This window comes from Argentina anserina, chromosome 5 (assembly GCF_933775445.1).
Source record: "Argentina anserina chromosome 5, drPotAnse1.1, whole genome shotgun sequence".
Lineage (NCBI taxonomy): Eukaryota > Viridiplantae > Streptophyta > Magnoliopsida > Rosales > Rosaceae > Argentina > Argentina anserina.
In genome coordinates, this window is record NC_065876.1 from 24,137,617 (window position 1) to 24,153,624 (window position 16,008).

General features: G+C 36.6%; 1 protein-coding gene across 1 annotated transcript; it reads left to right on the forward strand.

Moving 5' to 3' along the window:
- The first annotated feature begins 13,105 nt into the window (after window positions 1-13,105).
- LOC126794924 (ethylene-responsive transcription factor ERF022-like) lies at window positions 13,106-13,799 on the forward strand. Its single transcript, XM_050521721.1, has one exon. The coding sequence runs from the start codon at window positions 13,152-13,154 to the stop codon at window positions 13,734-13,736; it is 585 nt and encodes a 194-aa protein (XP_050377678.1). The 5' UTR covers window positions 13,106-13,151; the 3' UTR covers window positions 13,737-13,799.
- The last annotated feature ends 2,209 nt before the right edge of the window (window positions 13,800-16,008 follow it).

Genomic DNA, 16,008 nt, shown 5'->3' on the forward strand with positions numbered 1-16,008 from the left:
CGAGTTTTTTGCAATTCACATGATCATCTAATTTTCATGTTCACGAAGCAATTGGAGGACCACCTCACCCGTGCTCCATATGGTGAGGCTGTGCCTATTCGTGCCATGCACGGTGAGGCCAAGCCTGCCCCTCTCGACGGCTCAATGGCATTTAGGCCATCGGTGGCGGCATCCCATCCTTCCGAGCTTGTGATGCCTCCAGTGTTTTCTAATGCCTCGATGGCAATCTCTGATGCCCATCGCTCTTTTTGCAAAGCTTGTTCTTTTACTAGATTTTAAGGAAGTCCTTATTTTCTAAGGCTCCAACCGAGAACATTCTATTCTTACAAAGTATTTAAGGTGACATTAGTGGACCCTATCTAACCGATTGCGGATATTTTTCGGTATTTTTATGGTATAAGTTAAGAGCATCGACGCGTTGGTCACACGTCGCATTGCTTTCCACAAGGAATGTTGCATTTGCTAAGTTTTTAGCTATGATCATCATACTAAGGTCTCACCACCCTTCCTATCCTCTCAAATCTATTCGATTGGATACCGTTGGAGAGTTCACCTCCACGACTTTGATGATTTCATTTTTCATATCTACTGGGATCGTCGTTGCATATATTATTCCTCATGTTCATTCACTGTACGATCTAGCAGAGCTCGGACTTGGTTATAGGTACTAACCTGCCGATTTTTGCATGGGGATATGTAATGATATTGCATGCAGCGACACTTATTCGTTTCAGACCCACAACTTGCCAAGTGTTTAGTGCGTACCAGATGGTTACTGGATACGATCCCAACGTTCTTTTCAATAAACGCCTATTTGGTTAAAGTTGTTTATGTCCCTCTATTGTAGTTATCTCAATGGGTCTACTTGAAACGATTAAGTATTCTGGTTGGTTATGATTTATGAATCACCAACACTTGTCTGCTATTTTCAATCTACAACCGTTGATCTCTATCCTGCGATATTAGCAGACGGTCACTTTGATGAGACCAACTTCCCGTTGTTAGGGGGAGATATGGAATGCTCTCATTCCGGTTTTAACGCCAGGAATTGACGTGGTGTGGCACTATGTCTCATTAAGATCCCGCACTACTCAAAGTGAGTAAATGTGCAACGCATTATCTACCTCGAGAAAGTCAAAGATTTGATGCTCAATGACTTTACCGATATTGCGAAAGTGACGAGATCGCACATAAATGCTGTGATGTGCCGGTAAGGTTGGAACTCTCAGAATATGGTAGAAGTTCATATGACCTGGTCCTAGCACCGTTGGCACCATCCCTGACAGTGGGAAGGAAGCCGGCGATGGCACCGAGGGATATTAAATGCCTCCAGACTACGGAGAGCTTATGTAATCAGATTGCGACGTTCAAGAGAACGTAGTACAATCAGTTGCAAGAACTCATACCCATATGTGTTCATATGAAAGCTAATTCTTGATTCTCTATTCCGTCTAAGTAAAGATGATGAAGAGATTCAATGAGCTATAGATTCATATATGTAAGTATTGTTGGGACACTATTGCTTTCGTTATGATGTGATTAACTATGCGCCCATGCATTGTCATTCGACATGCATTGCTCCCTTGACATGGGTTTAGTTCTACACTTAGTGAACCAACACAAATCCTATCCACCCCAACGCCGCCAGCAGCATCAACGTACGCCTTGGTGTAGCAGTCGACACTGAAAGCGTAGAGGATGCGTATGATTCCGTCTCGGACCAAAATCAGTCCTTCATTGGTCAATTCCCCCATTCTTTTTGCGAAAGACAAATTGAATGTGACAAATAAGAATCTGTCCAGTTTCGTAGGACAATTTCAACGAGGACTATAGGACAGCTCGATCAATGAAATATGACAAAATTAGTACCGTTGGAAAGGTCTATGTGTCTACTTTCCAGGGACACTAACCATTTGTTCATAGCTATCATATTGAGTGAGTTATGGCCGTTTTGGCAAAGTAGGACAGTTGTGTCCGGAAATTTTCAAGTCAGTCAACTTCGACAGATCACTGTCAACTGCTCCGATCGGATTAGGTTGTGAACTTTATGTCATTGGAAAGCCAAAGGTTTCTACTTTCCGGAACATTTTACGGTTCGCTGATACCTATTTTGACGAAGAAGTTATGGCCGTTTAAGTAAGTGAATGTCATTCTACCCGAGAATCTGATTTTCATTGCAAACTCTTGTTTTGAGTTGTTATGCAATCTTGTTTCCTAAGATCTAAGTTTGACTAAGTATATCATGAATGATCTAAGGATGTGTGGCTAGATTAATGGTTAATCATTAGCCCAAGACTACGTTTGAGAAGCATGTAATGAATGTTGTATACGTTGTTCTTTGTACTCCATGATTATGACACTAATCAGGGGGAGTTGTTTCGCAGACTTCAGGGGAAGTCTACCTCACATGATGCTATCAAATGTAGACGGTGCGTTGTGCTCTTTTTCCCTTGGATCAAGCTTTTGTTTTTACCCAAGAGGTTTTTATCTTGCTTGACAAGGTTTTTACCGAGGCAACGATGTGTGCACCATGCAACCTAGGCATGCGACACAAGGGGGAGTGTTCAGGGAGAATTACTATTCTACCCTTGTGTGTGTCTTAGCATAATAGGTTTCCTGTTAGGAGATAGATTAACATCTCCGTAATAGATTAGGACTCCGAATCCTACGGGATTATGGTTTTGTAATGCCTATATATAGGCCCCCATATCATTCAATAATACAAAAATATTTCATCCTGAAACAACACTAAAGTTTTTTCAACACGACAGTGAAACACTGAAACATGAATATTGATGTATCTTAATTGCTATGAATGGGCATTTGAAAATAAATTTTATTGAATTGTATGGGCATTATTACAACTCCACAATTATTTTTCGACATTTCTCTGTTTTTGAGCTCAATATCTACATGGCTACGTACGATGCCAATGTAGAACACTACGTGACTACTGCAGCAACTTACGAACATCAAAATATCATACAATTAATTGGTATTTATACATGAATTAATATATAAATTGAAATAGCGCTTGTAATAATGAAAGAAACCGAAAAAAAAGCTTCTTTTTTCCACTTCCGTAAATAATTTTATTTTTAATTTTGTAATTTATTATATTTTTAATGGTAAAACTTTTTATTTTTACTTGATCAACTATGATTAGATAAACACCATAGAAAAACCATAGTTAGAAAAAAAGGACAAATGTCAATGGAATGTTAATAAGAGATTTGGTCGACAAATTTACTTCATTATTGAAACTGCAACTTTAAAGTTCTTAGTTAGTTGTCCTAATCCGTACCCTTTAATTTTGTAAAAACATCAACATTCATGTCCGTTTGGCGGTGGAGTGATGCATCCGTGCATGTTTGATACCGCCAAAATCAAGAATATGCTTTATGCATACTCCAAACACAATAATAATATACACATGCAAAAACTATATCCTGAAAGACAAAATATTACATATTTTCTCAAATCGGCATGTCATGTTGTGGACCCAAGCCACACTCACACTCTTAGGGATTACAAAATCGGGTTGGTGTGGAAGGTGCGGAAGTACATGAGGCCCATTTAGGGATTTTTGATTATTGACGGTTTTGGACTTGGGACCAAAAGTCGAGCTCAATAACCTAAATCTTGACCGAAAAATACCATTTATCGGAATCAAAATACATGGCATGCAAAGATGAGATAAACTATATCCATAAGCTTGAACACAATAACATGCCTTACCCAAAGTTGTTAGCTTTTCCGATCTCTTGCGGCAATTCTTGGTTTATAGGCTAAACACATAATCTCATCCGGCCCTTCTTTTATTTGTTCTTAGTATTGTTGTACAAGTTACTAAAAGCCATTGTGACTCTTTTCAGTGAGATCACCTATTATGACATCTACTTTATCATTTCAACCCATCACAACAGTTATTCCCTAGGAGTTTGCTTCTCTAATTTCACTCCCCATCGTAACAGTACAAGACATCTTTTAATTCATTTGGGTAATGTATTGTTCAGGGTATTTAGCTTCACCACTTTACTATTCTTTCAAAGTCCATTGGCTTCAACCCATGAACATGTTTCTTAGCCATCCATTCTCTAGCCTATAAATTGAGGCTTATGGTTGCTGTAATCTAGGAACAATTTCCTCCTAGCAGCAAAACACAACTTCATAATCCAACTTCAAGCAAAACATCCCAGATCCCACAAGCAAACTTCAAGCAACAAGCCAAGTATTCCAACCCAAAACTGTTTTCAAGCTCTAGACAGCCTTACGCTCAACCCTACACCTCAAATTCCATCTTTCTATCCTCCCATGCCAGCGCTAGATTAAACCTTAGCAACCATTCACAACATTGTGCATCTCATCTTTTGTGACTCATGCTTCTAGCTCCCACGCCACATGCCGCCTTGCAAGCCCTTTCATATGTATTAAGTTCATCATGAAAGCCGTATGAAGTCCATGCTGACACATATCATGTAATACCCCAACCCAAATTAAGGAAGAACAATTACAAAATTTAACTCAAAAATATAGGTTGATACCTGGGTCTCTATTATACACGGGTAATTGAAAAACAAAACCTTTGCGAGTCACCCCATCAACAATTGCATGGACACATGATAATCAAAAGTACATCCCAACCCCGACTAATGCACTACCAGAATAAATGACTTAGACGACAACGGCATTTCGTCATTGAAGATCTTATTTTCGTCATCTTAAGACATTAGACGACGAAATGTTCGTCATCTAAGTTCCGTCAACTAAGTGATGTGACCCAAGTACATAGACGACGAAATTTACATTTTTGTCACCTTAGTACAAATTAGGCGACGAAAATGTGTTCGTCACTTGGAAACTTACAAGACAAAAGTTAGCCATTTAGACGACAATATATTTCGTCACTTATGTGTATATAGAGCAACAATAAAATAAAATAATTAAAATTAATGAATAAATTTAATTCATTATTACATAATTTTCATTTTTATTCCATTTTCATTTATTCCGTTTTCATTCTTATTGGTTTAATATCAATAATGTTCTTTTTATTTTTTTCTCAATCTGATCCCAAACAACCACACCACGGTATGGTGGTTCTCCATTTTGACACCATAGTGTCACGCCGTCCAAACCACCACTGCCAAATACCGGCCATTAAATGCCTCCTCCGTCTTTTTTTTTAACTAAGAACTCCAAATCTACCACAACCAAATTCATGGAGCTCACCAAAAAATACCATAGCTATCGACAACCAAATTGAGCGAAACCTTGAGTATAAAGATTAACTAGACCAAACCAAATCGGAAGTCCTCCGAATCGAAAGCTGCATAGTTTCAGATCTCGATTCTCTGGAGAATACAACAACAACAACGATGAGGAATGGTGGTGGAAGTGTGTTGACTATGGCGGTGGCAGAAGCTTCTTCTCATGGAATTCAGATTAGTACTTTGGTCGGGTTTTGGGTTCTGAAAGGAGAGAGAGTTAGAGAGAGAGTCGGAGAGAAAGAGGAAGAAAATCATGATACGATTTAAGATCTGAAGGAAGAAGAGAGTTGCATAGAAAGGGGAAGGCATAAAAGATGAGTTGAGATCTGAAGGGAGAAGATTCAAAAGAGAGGCACATAAAGATGAAGGAGGAGGAGACGAGTTAATAAAGTGATTTGGTGATGTGGGATGAATATGAATTATTAGATTTAGGCACATCTGACGGTGTGCGTAGTGATCCACGCCATGTTCTTTAATTGGATGGGTATTTTACTTATGTGACTTCTTTTTATTTTATTCTACTTTAATGAAACGAATCATACTATGAATATACCATAATGAAAATATATATATATATATACACAACATATATAATTATAATAAAATGGGGTGAATTCAATTCTTTACCATTTACTGTACGTACTCATATAAATATATATGTCCATAATTAAGATTTTTGTATGCTAAATCTAAGTAAGGTATATATATATATATATATATATATATATATATATATATATATTTCTAAAATAGAGCCTCTATGGTGAACCTTGGAATGGAATCTTATATTTTAGTCTTGATTGTCCTTAATGTTCGATGCAGGTTAAGATTATCCATGAATGTTGAAGGAATGAATTAAAATTCATCAATGTCAATCATAATTACTTATTTCTTTCAAATTTAAAAATGGGTGATGTTATTAACACAATATTTTCCACATAAAATGGTATTGCTGACATGTGATAAAATAAAAGTTTTATGTGATATTATCAAGTCGTACTTTTACTTAGACGACAAACAAATTCATTATCCAAAAAGACCGACTCGTCACCTAAGTACAACTAAGATGACGAATCCTAAGTGCGTCATCTAAGTGTTGTGTTTCAACAAAAAAAAATTAATTTGTCGGCTTAGTCACCAACTCAGATGACAAAACGAGTTATCGTCGTCTAAGTTTCACTAAAATGATGAGTTATTCTACTTAGGCGACAAAACATGTTTTGTCGTCTTACCTTTTCTTAGATAACGAACATTTTTCATTGTTGTCGTCTAAGTTACTTTTTCTGGTATTGATGAATCATTCAGATACAAATATATCAAAGAAAACATTTGTTGAGCTTAGTAACATGAATGATATGTAAAAGAGAAAACTAGGAGTAGAGTCGAGGATGCGCTCCAGGGGTGGAAAAAATCAGAACTCTTAGGCCATTTCTAACCCATAGGGCTATTTGTAGACTATGGGCTACATTGTGGCACACTAAATCAGTATTATTCATAGATTTGCATCAACCGTCTTTAACCCAAAAGTGCTACAATGTAGCCATTTAATATTTTTTTATGTGTAATGTATATTTTAATTTATATTTTATCTCTTAATTACAACTTTAATTTTATAAATGATAAATTTAATAACATGAAAACTTAACTAATCGAAGTTTCATAAATGATATTTAATGGTTAAAAAATACTAGTTCTCATGATTATTCGGCGTATAAGTCGATACATCAGAATAATAATCATTTGCATGTATTTTTAATTATACTTATTTTCGAAAGTAAAGTTGGAAATTATTCATTCTAATCTAAATGATTACTATTTGTCGCTTTTATTTGTAATTTAGTTAAAATTATTAGTTATAATAAGTGATTATTGTTTGTTGGTTCATTAAAAATTATTAGTTTATTAACGGTAGTGTTGTTGTATATTTAAGGAGTTATTACACTGAAAATGCAATACATGTTTGATCATGAGTTTAATGTTGCAGTATATTATTTCAACAAATAAAAATACAGTTTTCTTTTTCAAATAATGAAATATATATATATATATTCAATAAATAATGTTGTTATGTATTTATGAAATTATTCACTAAAATAACAATAAAAATAGTTTTTAAGGCGGGACTCACGAGGGCTAGTATGTCACAAAGGTGTGCCAAAAATAACCTAAAAGAGCTTATTGTAGCCCTTTCGGGCTATTTCTAGCACACTACCACATCGGTTAGAGATGAAGTGTGCCACAATTCTCAAATTGTGGCACAATAGCCCATGGGTTGGAGATTGCCTTAATTGATCTATATCTACCCCTTTCCACCACTTCCTCCTCGTCCTCTCATTCTTCTTTTTTCTCTTTCTTCTTATCTTCGTCCATTCTTATCTTTCTCATGTGTCGGTTTAAGCTAACCCACTTTTTAAAGCATATATATCACTTTAATTTTCCATAAATAATGAGGAAGATTATTATAGTATTAACCTAAGACAACGTCCTAAAATTTTGCAGGATATTACATATCACAAGGACCAAGTCATTGTAACATGCTAATTATATTGCGGATAATTTTGGAGAAAACACTACAAAGCATTTTTGAAGCTTTGGACCAAGTCCTTGAACTCAAAATGAGTCAAAAGAGGAAATTAGATTGTCAAGTTACCTCTTTACAAATTGACCCAACAGCATATATACAAGATGTTATTGTACTATAAAATACACTATATAAGTAAATATATATATATATATATATATATATATATATCTATAAATAAAAAGAGGCACACACGTCCTCGAACGATCTTATATATATCTTTGCAACTATTAGTGTGTTATAACTTATAACAAGGCATAATCGTCACTCCCTTAATTATGATGAATGGAGGCTTATAGCGAGGCTAAAATAATTTAAGGAGGCAGGAGGTTCAGAGGTGCATGGGTATATCTACCCTAAATAATGTAGCAGGACATTCTTGGATACAATGCCTAGAATCTAGAGAGGGTTGGGTTGGTTCATCGGTACGTCCGTATGTACGTACTCTCCTCCCTTAGTCCATCGGTCTTCGTATGAATGTTATTGCTAATGTTTTTGTGGGTTTCGACGTCGACTTTCTGGTACTGGATTCAATTTAAAGATCGACTAAAACTCTGCGGCAGGCGTTAATCTGGTGCCAGACATGCAGTTCTTGGTTCTGTGTTCTGTGAGAGGTTGAAATTGACACCATCACGAAAGATAATCCAACCAAAAGGGCCTAATTCACAAATATCCGAAAGAAAAATAGACAGAAAAAGAAATCTTTAGATTTGTGGAGTCGCATCAAACATCAAGTTACAAACAGAAAGCTGAAACAAGTGAACTACATGTAATTGAAAGAGCATGGGGAACTTGCAACTCATCATTAAGCGCCATCTTCATATTCGTCAATTGATTCACTATGCTTTGGAATTTGCGTAAGTGTTCCGAAACACTACGACCATCACTGTACTTCGTGTTCACCAACCGCCGAATGAACGAGCCTTTGTTTTGTGCAGTCTTTCGCTCATACATGGACTCAAGTTTTGCCCACATTGAGTAGGCATTAGTTTCTTGCGTCACATGATGAAAAACACTTTCATCAATCCATTAACGAATTCCTGCAACAACTTTTCTGTTCAGAATGCTCCATTCCACATCGGTCATGCCTACTGGCTTCTCTCCATCATTTTGAAGAGGCTCGTACATATCCTTGCTATAAAGGATATCCTCTATTCTGGGCTTCTAAATGGAGTAATTTGACGATGTCAACTTAACCATTGTTGCCGATGATAACGACGATTCTGCCATCTTGATCACCACCAGATGCCACAAACGATGAGCACGGGCTCTGATACCACTTGTTGGGAAAGTAGTGGCTGCCTAATACAAGGCCGATGGATAAATGATTATCCCATTATCTGACTTTTCCCACCCCTAGTGTGATTAGCGAAAATAGCAACAAAACAGAAGACACGATATTTAACGAGGTTCAAAAAATAAGCCTACCTCCTCGGGGCATACTTTCTTCCACTATACTAAATAATGGGATTACAAGAAACAACTCACTCTAAACTAACTAAAGTGGTAACACACATCTCTCTCTCAAGAGGAATTTCCTTCTCATTAATTGAGACACTCTTTTTCTTAAGCTATCTAAGTGAGGATCACACTACTACACAAACACTAGTGTGATTAGCGGAAATAACAACAAAACAGAAGACACGATATTTAACGAGGTTCGGAAATACGCCTACCTCATCGGGGCTTCAGTAGTATTTTCTTCCACTATACTAAATAATGAGATTACAAGAAACAACCCACTCTAGACTAACTAAAGTGATAACACACATCTCTCTCTCAAGAAGAATTTTTTTCTCACTAATTGAGACACTCTTTCTCTCAAGTTATCTAATTGAGGATCATACTATTACACAAACACTCTAATGTTTGTATCTTTGCCTTGTTGTGATATATTTGCTACAATCTTCATGCCTTTATATAGGTAAATGGCTTCATGCACCATGTTATGCAACTCATGCAAGTAACATGCAATTGAAAGCAAAGTCAAATGTCTTCCTCATTTCATGGTTCAATGTTTGCATGTTTATTAATGCATACTTCCGCCATCTTCGAAAATTACTGTCACTTTCCTTCATCTTCAAATATTGCTGTCACATTCCCACTTATGTTTATATGTTTGTTTCTTCATTTTCAAACTAAGCTGCACCCCTATCCCTATGCTATATGAATAACAAATTAGGCTTGTGTAAGTTAATGAGTCATCAAAGCTCATGATCTCATGTAGTAATCACACATGAATTTCTTCCTCCAATTAAGAAATGACTGACCCATCACATCAAACATCAAGTTACAAACAGAAAGCGGAAACAAGTGAATCACCTGCAATTGAAAGAGCATGGGGAACTTGGGTTTCTTTGTGTCACTATTACATAAAGTGAGACAATACTTGTTTCCTTCAGTATGCTGATCCAGAAACCCACCAGCTGCTCCGACCATAATAATCATAACACCACTCCAAACTCTGCAGACATGATATTTCACAAACACAGACATAATTGTTATGGCCAACCCAAAATGCTTCTAATAGTATGTTATCAGACTCACAATAGTTAATACAGTTAAGTTGTCTATTTATCATAGCAAGTCAAAATCTTATTGACTAGTTACTTTACAATTAGATTCAGTTCTTATCCTACACAAATTCAAGTAAACATAACATAGCTGATTAAAGTCCTTGGAAACTAATTCATTTGATCCATAAGCTGATATTTTCTGAATTCAAGAATATTAATTCTTCGTCAGTTAATAAGTCTGCCGCCACTAATTGAACACTAAAGCATCACAAGCACAACATATTTATATACAAACATGCAACAAGAGCCCACTTACACTAGATTATTATTATCCGGAATTTCTGCTGGCATCAAAGTAACTACTGATAGGAACCAGCATGCACCACATTCGAAGAATGGAATCCCAGATCTCCATGGAATTGACTTGATAAGATAAAGCAAGGTGATGGCCCCCACAATCAAAAAACACCAAGTATAGAGCTACTAGGTTTTTATTCATATCAGAACATGGTTGCAAAGTTGCAAAGTTGCAATCCTTAATTCTGTTGCTAATTCGAACTGCTTCAAGCTAACCAGTACGTGTCTTCTTCTCCAGTTCTCCGATAAGGATGGTGACAACAATGGTGTATCTGTCTATATTGCGAACCAAACAAGCCGCAACGAGGCCTGTATGATAATGCGGACTATGTCAAAGTGGCATAGGCGAATCATATATGCTTCCAGTTCAACTATTTCTAAGTACCAAATAATGTCAATGAGGCTGATCTTACACCCAGCAGTCATGCAATCGTCGATCTATCCGTAAGGATTAATGAAGACCAAATGTTAAACTTTATTCATAAAGGCATTCCATAAGTCTACATATGTAGATAGGTAGAATTCTGATCAGATTATTGTCTAATTAGACGTGTGATGACCTTTGGGTTTTTCTTGCAAAACGTAAAACATCAACTCAAATCTTTCAGTTCGTGAGATTACGACCATTAATTAACTAATAAATGATGCGGTGCTCACTGATTATCACAATCAATTAAGCACTTAAAATATATAAACCCAACATTTTTCGTAATGATGTGGTGAAGAGTCATGTATTAATATGCCAATGAGTAGATTGATTAAGTTCGAGATGATCTGTCGACTTATAGAAATATATAATAGTTTAACTTAATGTCAACTTACTCTACATAATTCTGTCTATTCGATCTAGACTAGTTTACATCCTATGTACGTAATTGTGTCTCTAGAAAATTCAACATTCAAAAGTCTCAAACTTCAAACTTGAGAGTTACTAGATTAGTTAGTATTAGTAATGTACCGAGCACCCGACAAATAGATCTGATTCCACCACTCCCATTTTACCCCACTGGGAAGTGGGAACTATTCCTTCTTGTATTCTTGAGTTAAACTGCGTAGCAGTAACTAGTAAGTACATGTCGACCCAAAAGAGTGAAAAACCAGATAAAAAACTCTGTCAGTGAGAGAGAGTATCTTAACATTTACAACACGCAGAGTACCGTACGATCATGGGGGACCTAGTACCCTGGGCGGTTCAGCAATTATATAATAATGGCAAAGGAAACGTTAATTTCAACGTTGTTTGGTGACCAAAAATGGAAGCCTGGCTTTTTCATCAAAAAGGAAAAAGCTAGCTTGACACAGCTGTTTCACTTTTGGAAACTATTTTGACTGTCTTAAAACAGTGAAGTCGGTTTGACCAGTTGACCTATCTAGGTCGACCCCAAATGACAAATATTGTAAGTAATCACGCATCCACGTGTGTACGTACCCTGGGTGCCTATATGTTTATATACATGGATATATATATATATATATATAGGAACTAATATATTAATTTATTCTTCGATTCCCACCTTGAATTCAAAATCAATGAAATCATGGAGTATAATAGACTCGCGCGGATTACCATGGCTTCGTTCTTACTGTTATAAAGTTTAGGTTAGATCTGTTATTGTATGTAAATTTAGCGGTAAAGTTTTACAATTCTTGTACATATTCTGTTTAATTTTCTATTTTTATTTATATACTAGGGGTGTCATTACGTGCAATTAAAACAAGTGGAACAAAATTGAACCCATTTTAAAGGATGAGATACATATAAAATCAAAGTTTGAGGGGGTGTCATGGCCACTGTTGGCCTTTGAGTACTGCCCCCGTGTACTTGTGAGTTGTGACCCTTGTGTATATGCAAAATTGTAAATGGCTACATGCCTACATATATTGCTTGAATTTTAATTACAAAATTGATTGTCTTATAAAGCTTCACAAGGATAAGATGGTAAAATTAAAATTACATGTAGAGGACAACTTGATTTAGTGGCAAGATGTGAATAATTGTAAATAATGTATCCAATGTCTGATGATTACCGAGCCATAAAGATAACAAATGGATGGTTCATGATCTTACATTTTCTTAATTACTAGCTATTTTCTTGTAATAGCTTTGCAAGATGACTAATTATCATCCGTAGCTTCTCCGCACGTAGCACAATGATAATCACTATAGATACATAACATAACCACGTGGCAAGATGTGAATTTTGTCTTTCCAAAATAATTGTATGCACACGTTCAAATTGCCAGCATCTTCCCACTTATATGAGTAACTACATAGAAGCTCACTGTAGTTTCCTCCCACAATAATGCTTTTATAATCACCGATGCACACAGAAAGAATCACATATAATCCCACTCGCACACTTCACGAATTCTTACAGAAACCCTCTCGTTTCCCACAGAATATACCTCCTCTCTTCTTTCTCGTACATGACCCAACAAACTAATCAAACTCTTCCGGCAGATATGAAGGAAGCACATGAGCCTGCAGCCAAGTACAGAGGCGTACGCAAGCGAAAATGGGGAAAATGGGTGTCCGAAATCCGGGAGCCGGGAAAGAAAACCCGGATATGGCTAGGAAGCTACGAGGCCCCAGAAATGGCAGCCGCGGCCTATGATGCGGCGGCATTACACCTCAGAGGACCAGGGGTGTTGCTTAACTTTCCTGAAATGGTTGATAGTCTTCCAAGGCCAGCGAGTTCGAGTCCCTCGGACGTGCAGTTGGCGGCTCAAGAGGCGGCAATGAGGTTAAAGACACTGCCAATGGGTTCGGTTTCGACGGAAGTGGCTGGTGGTTCGAGTGGTGGCGCGGCACCGGTGACAGTGGGATTGTCGCCGAGTCAAATTCAGGCGATAAATGAGTCGCCATTGGACTCGCCTAAGATGTGGATGCAGTACGTGTACATGTCTGATAGTGATGAGGCTTTGTTTTTTGAGGACTTGTCGTCGTCTATGGGTTTCTTTGATGATCATGACAATGTTCTGCAGCATCAATATTCCATCTGGGATTCTTAGTTTGGTACTTTTCATATACTATATAAATGATGATATAATAAATAATTAGCAGTTAACTAGGGAGCTATAATAATATTCAGCAGTCAATCAAGACAGAGACAAATTAATAATATTTATGTTATAAACTTCTTATTATAGTATTCAGATGCTGATCGTGATTTGGTTGATTCTAATTCAAGGATTTATATTTATCATTCCTAAATCCACAATAACAAGTTGGTGAAAGTTAGACACATGATGTTTTGGAGCAAGAATGAGGCTGTACATTATCATGGAGTTTATGGAGATTTAGAGCGGATGTTATTGAAGTTATGATGTAGGCTCTTATAATTGGTTATATATATATATATATATATATATATATATCGTCATAACGACGTAGAGCCGTAGAGGTGATGATGTGATCGCGAAACGATCGATTATAATTATCGACCTTAATTACTTGGTCACAAAGTTAGAAACATACATATGATACAAAATTCAACTGCTCTCATCTTCATCGAATCACGATTCGGTCTTCCTTCTATTGCATATCCTTCTTTGGTGCTTCGAGGAGAATAATTATCTGGTCAAATTTGTATCGTTTTTGACATGTTTCAGAAAGGAAACAAATTACTGAGTTTGACATTATCGCTGATTTTAAATTTATAATGATAATAACTAGCTGTTGGTAGTCTTCTGATCAATGTTCACTTGGTTGAATTTGTATCAGCTCAGTTTGGGTCACATCCACTCTTCCTTCTATTCAGTGCTTTAAAAAGTTACTGCCCCAATAGGATAAGAAAACCAATACTGGAAAACATATATATACTAAATGAAACTTGTGACTTTAATTTAAAGATGGTGTATTCAATCTAGATTTTTTAATTAATTCTGGTTGATTTCTTATATTCCATGAATTCTTGTAGTTTTGGCCAATTTCACATATTTATTATAATTCTATATAGACTTCAACAGATTCTGTCGCATTATATTGACTAGATTTGTTTGGATTTCAACCGATTTTCTCATGTACATTTGAAATGTAAGTGTCCTCAAAATTCTTGGGAGCCATATCCACAAACTAAATAAGACCCGATCGGTAAATCAATAGTAAAGAACCCTATAGAAAGATAGTTAAAAGAAAATTGATATATGCATCATCAGTTGAACTAATAAGCAAGACAAATAAATAGCAAGCTTTTGACCATAAATTTTGTCTTTTGAGAGGATAGTAGTGGAAGGAAGCACATTTTGGTACCCTATGATTGATGACTTGAAGAGGATAGAGTTATTGTGGTGGAACAAGGTGAGCCAAAAGGAGAGAGAAAAAGAATACATCAAAATCTCACATATGGAGGTTAGATTTCAGAAGGGGTTTTGTATGTATTCAAACCACCCTAGAATCCTACAAAATCAATCATCTCTTAAAATCCTTCAAATTCATTGCCAATTTCAATACCATCAGATTTGTAAGGAGTTTTCAAAATCGTGACTGAATACAATCAAATTTCAAAGGAATTTTGAAATACAAGAAAATCCAACATGATCCTGAATGAATACACCCTCAAATCTGGAAATAGCTAGCAAGTGGACATTCATATCTTAATTCAAATGAGATATTATCTAGGTAGCTAGTTTGGGCAAACACTTCTTGCTATAGTGTATCACTTTTTCAGACAAGCCCTGCATAAAATACATGTGGTGATCAAGATGAATCCAGCATCTTTCAGATTAGGTTGTACTATAAATTCAAAGATAAAACAGACATGTAATAACTCGATTTTTCGGAACAATTATTGGATTGTTTTAAAATTTATAAAATTTGTGAAATTCATTAAACGTGTTTGTTTCGCTTTGCGACGTCGGAAATCGAAAACGGAAACGTTATCAGAACTTCTATTTAGAAAAAAAAAATGTTACGTGTCAACGACGTGAGAATCGACTTTTGCTCCATCGCTCGTTTGTGAAAACTTCCTTCGCGAAAGTTGTAGAGCTCGTCGATACGAGTTCGTGGACACGTCACACAGTCTAATCGGACGTCGTACGTGAAAGTTATTAACGACGGAAGTTAGTTTCCGATTTGGAAAAGAGTATAAAAGGGAAAATTGAGGGATTAGGGTTTCCATTTTCAGAAACCCCTCACCCCGCCTCCCTTTCCCCCTTTCTCTCTTTTCTCTCTCGCTCTCTCCCTGATTCTCCCTCCCTCCCTCCCTCAGAAACTTCACCGGCGATCTCGCCGACCAGCCCACCGTGGGCCACACCGCTTAGTCCAGAAGCATCGCACGGCTCT

What these genes read in the sequence shown, in the direction of transcription:
- LOC126794924 (XM_050521721.1), top strand. Translation starts at nt 13,152, where the DNA reads ATGACCCAACAAACTAATCAAACTCTTCCGGCAGATATGAAGGAAGCA.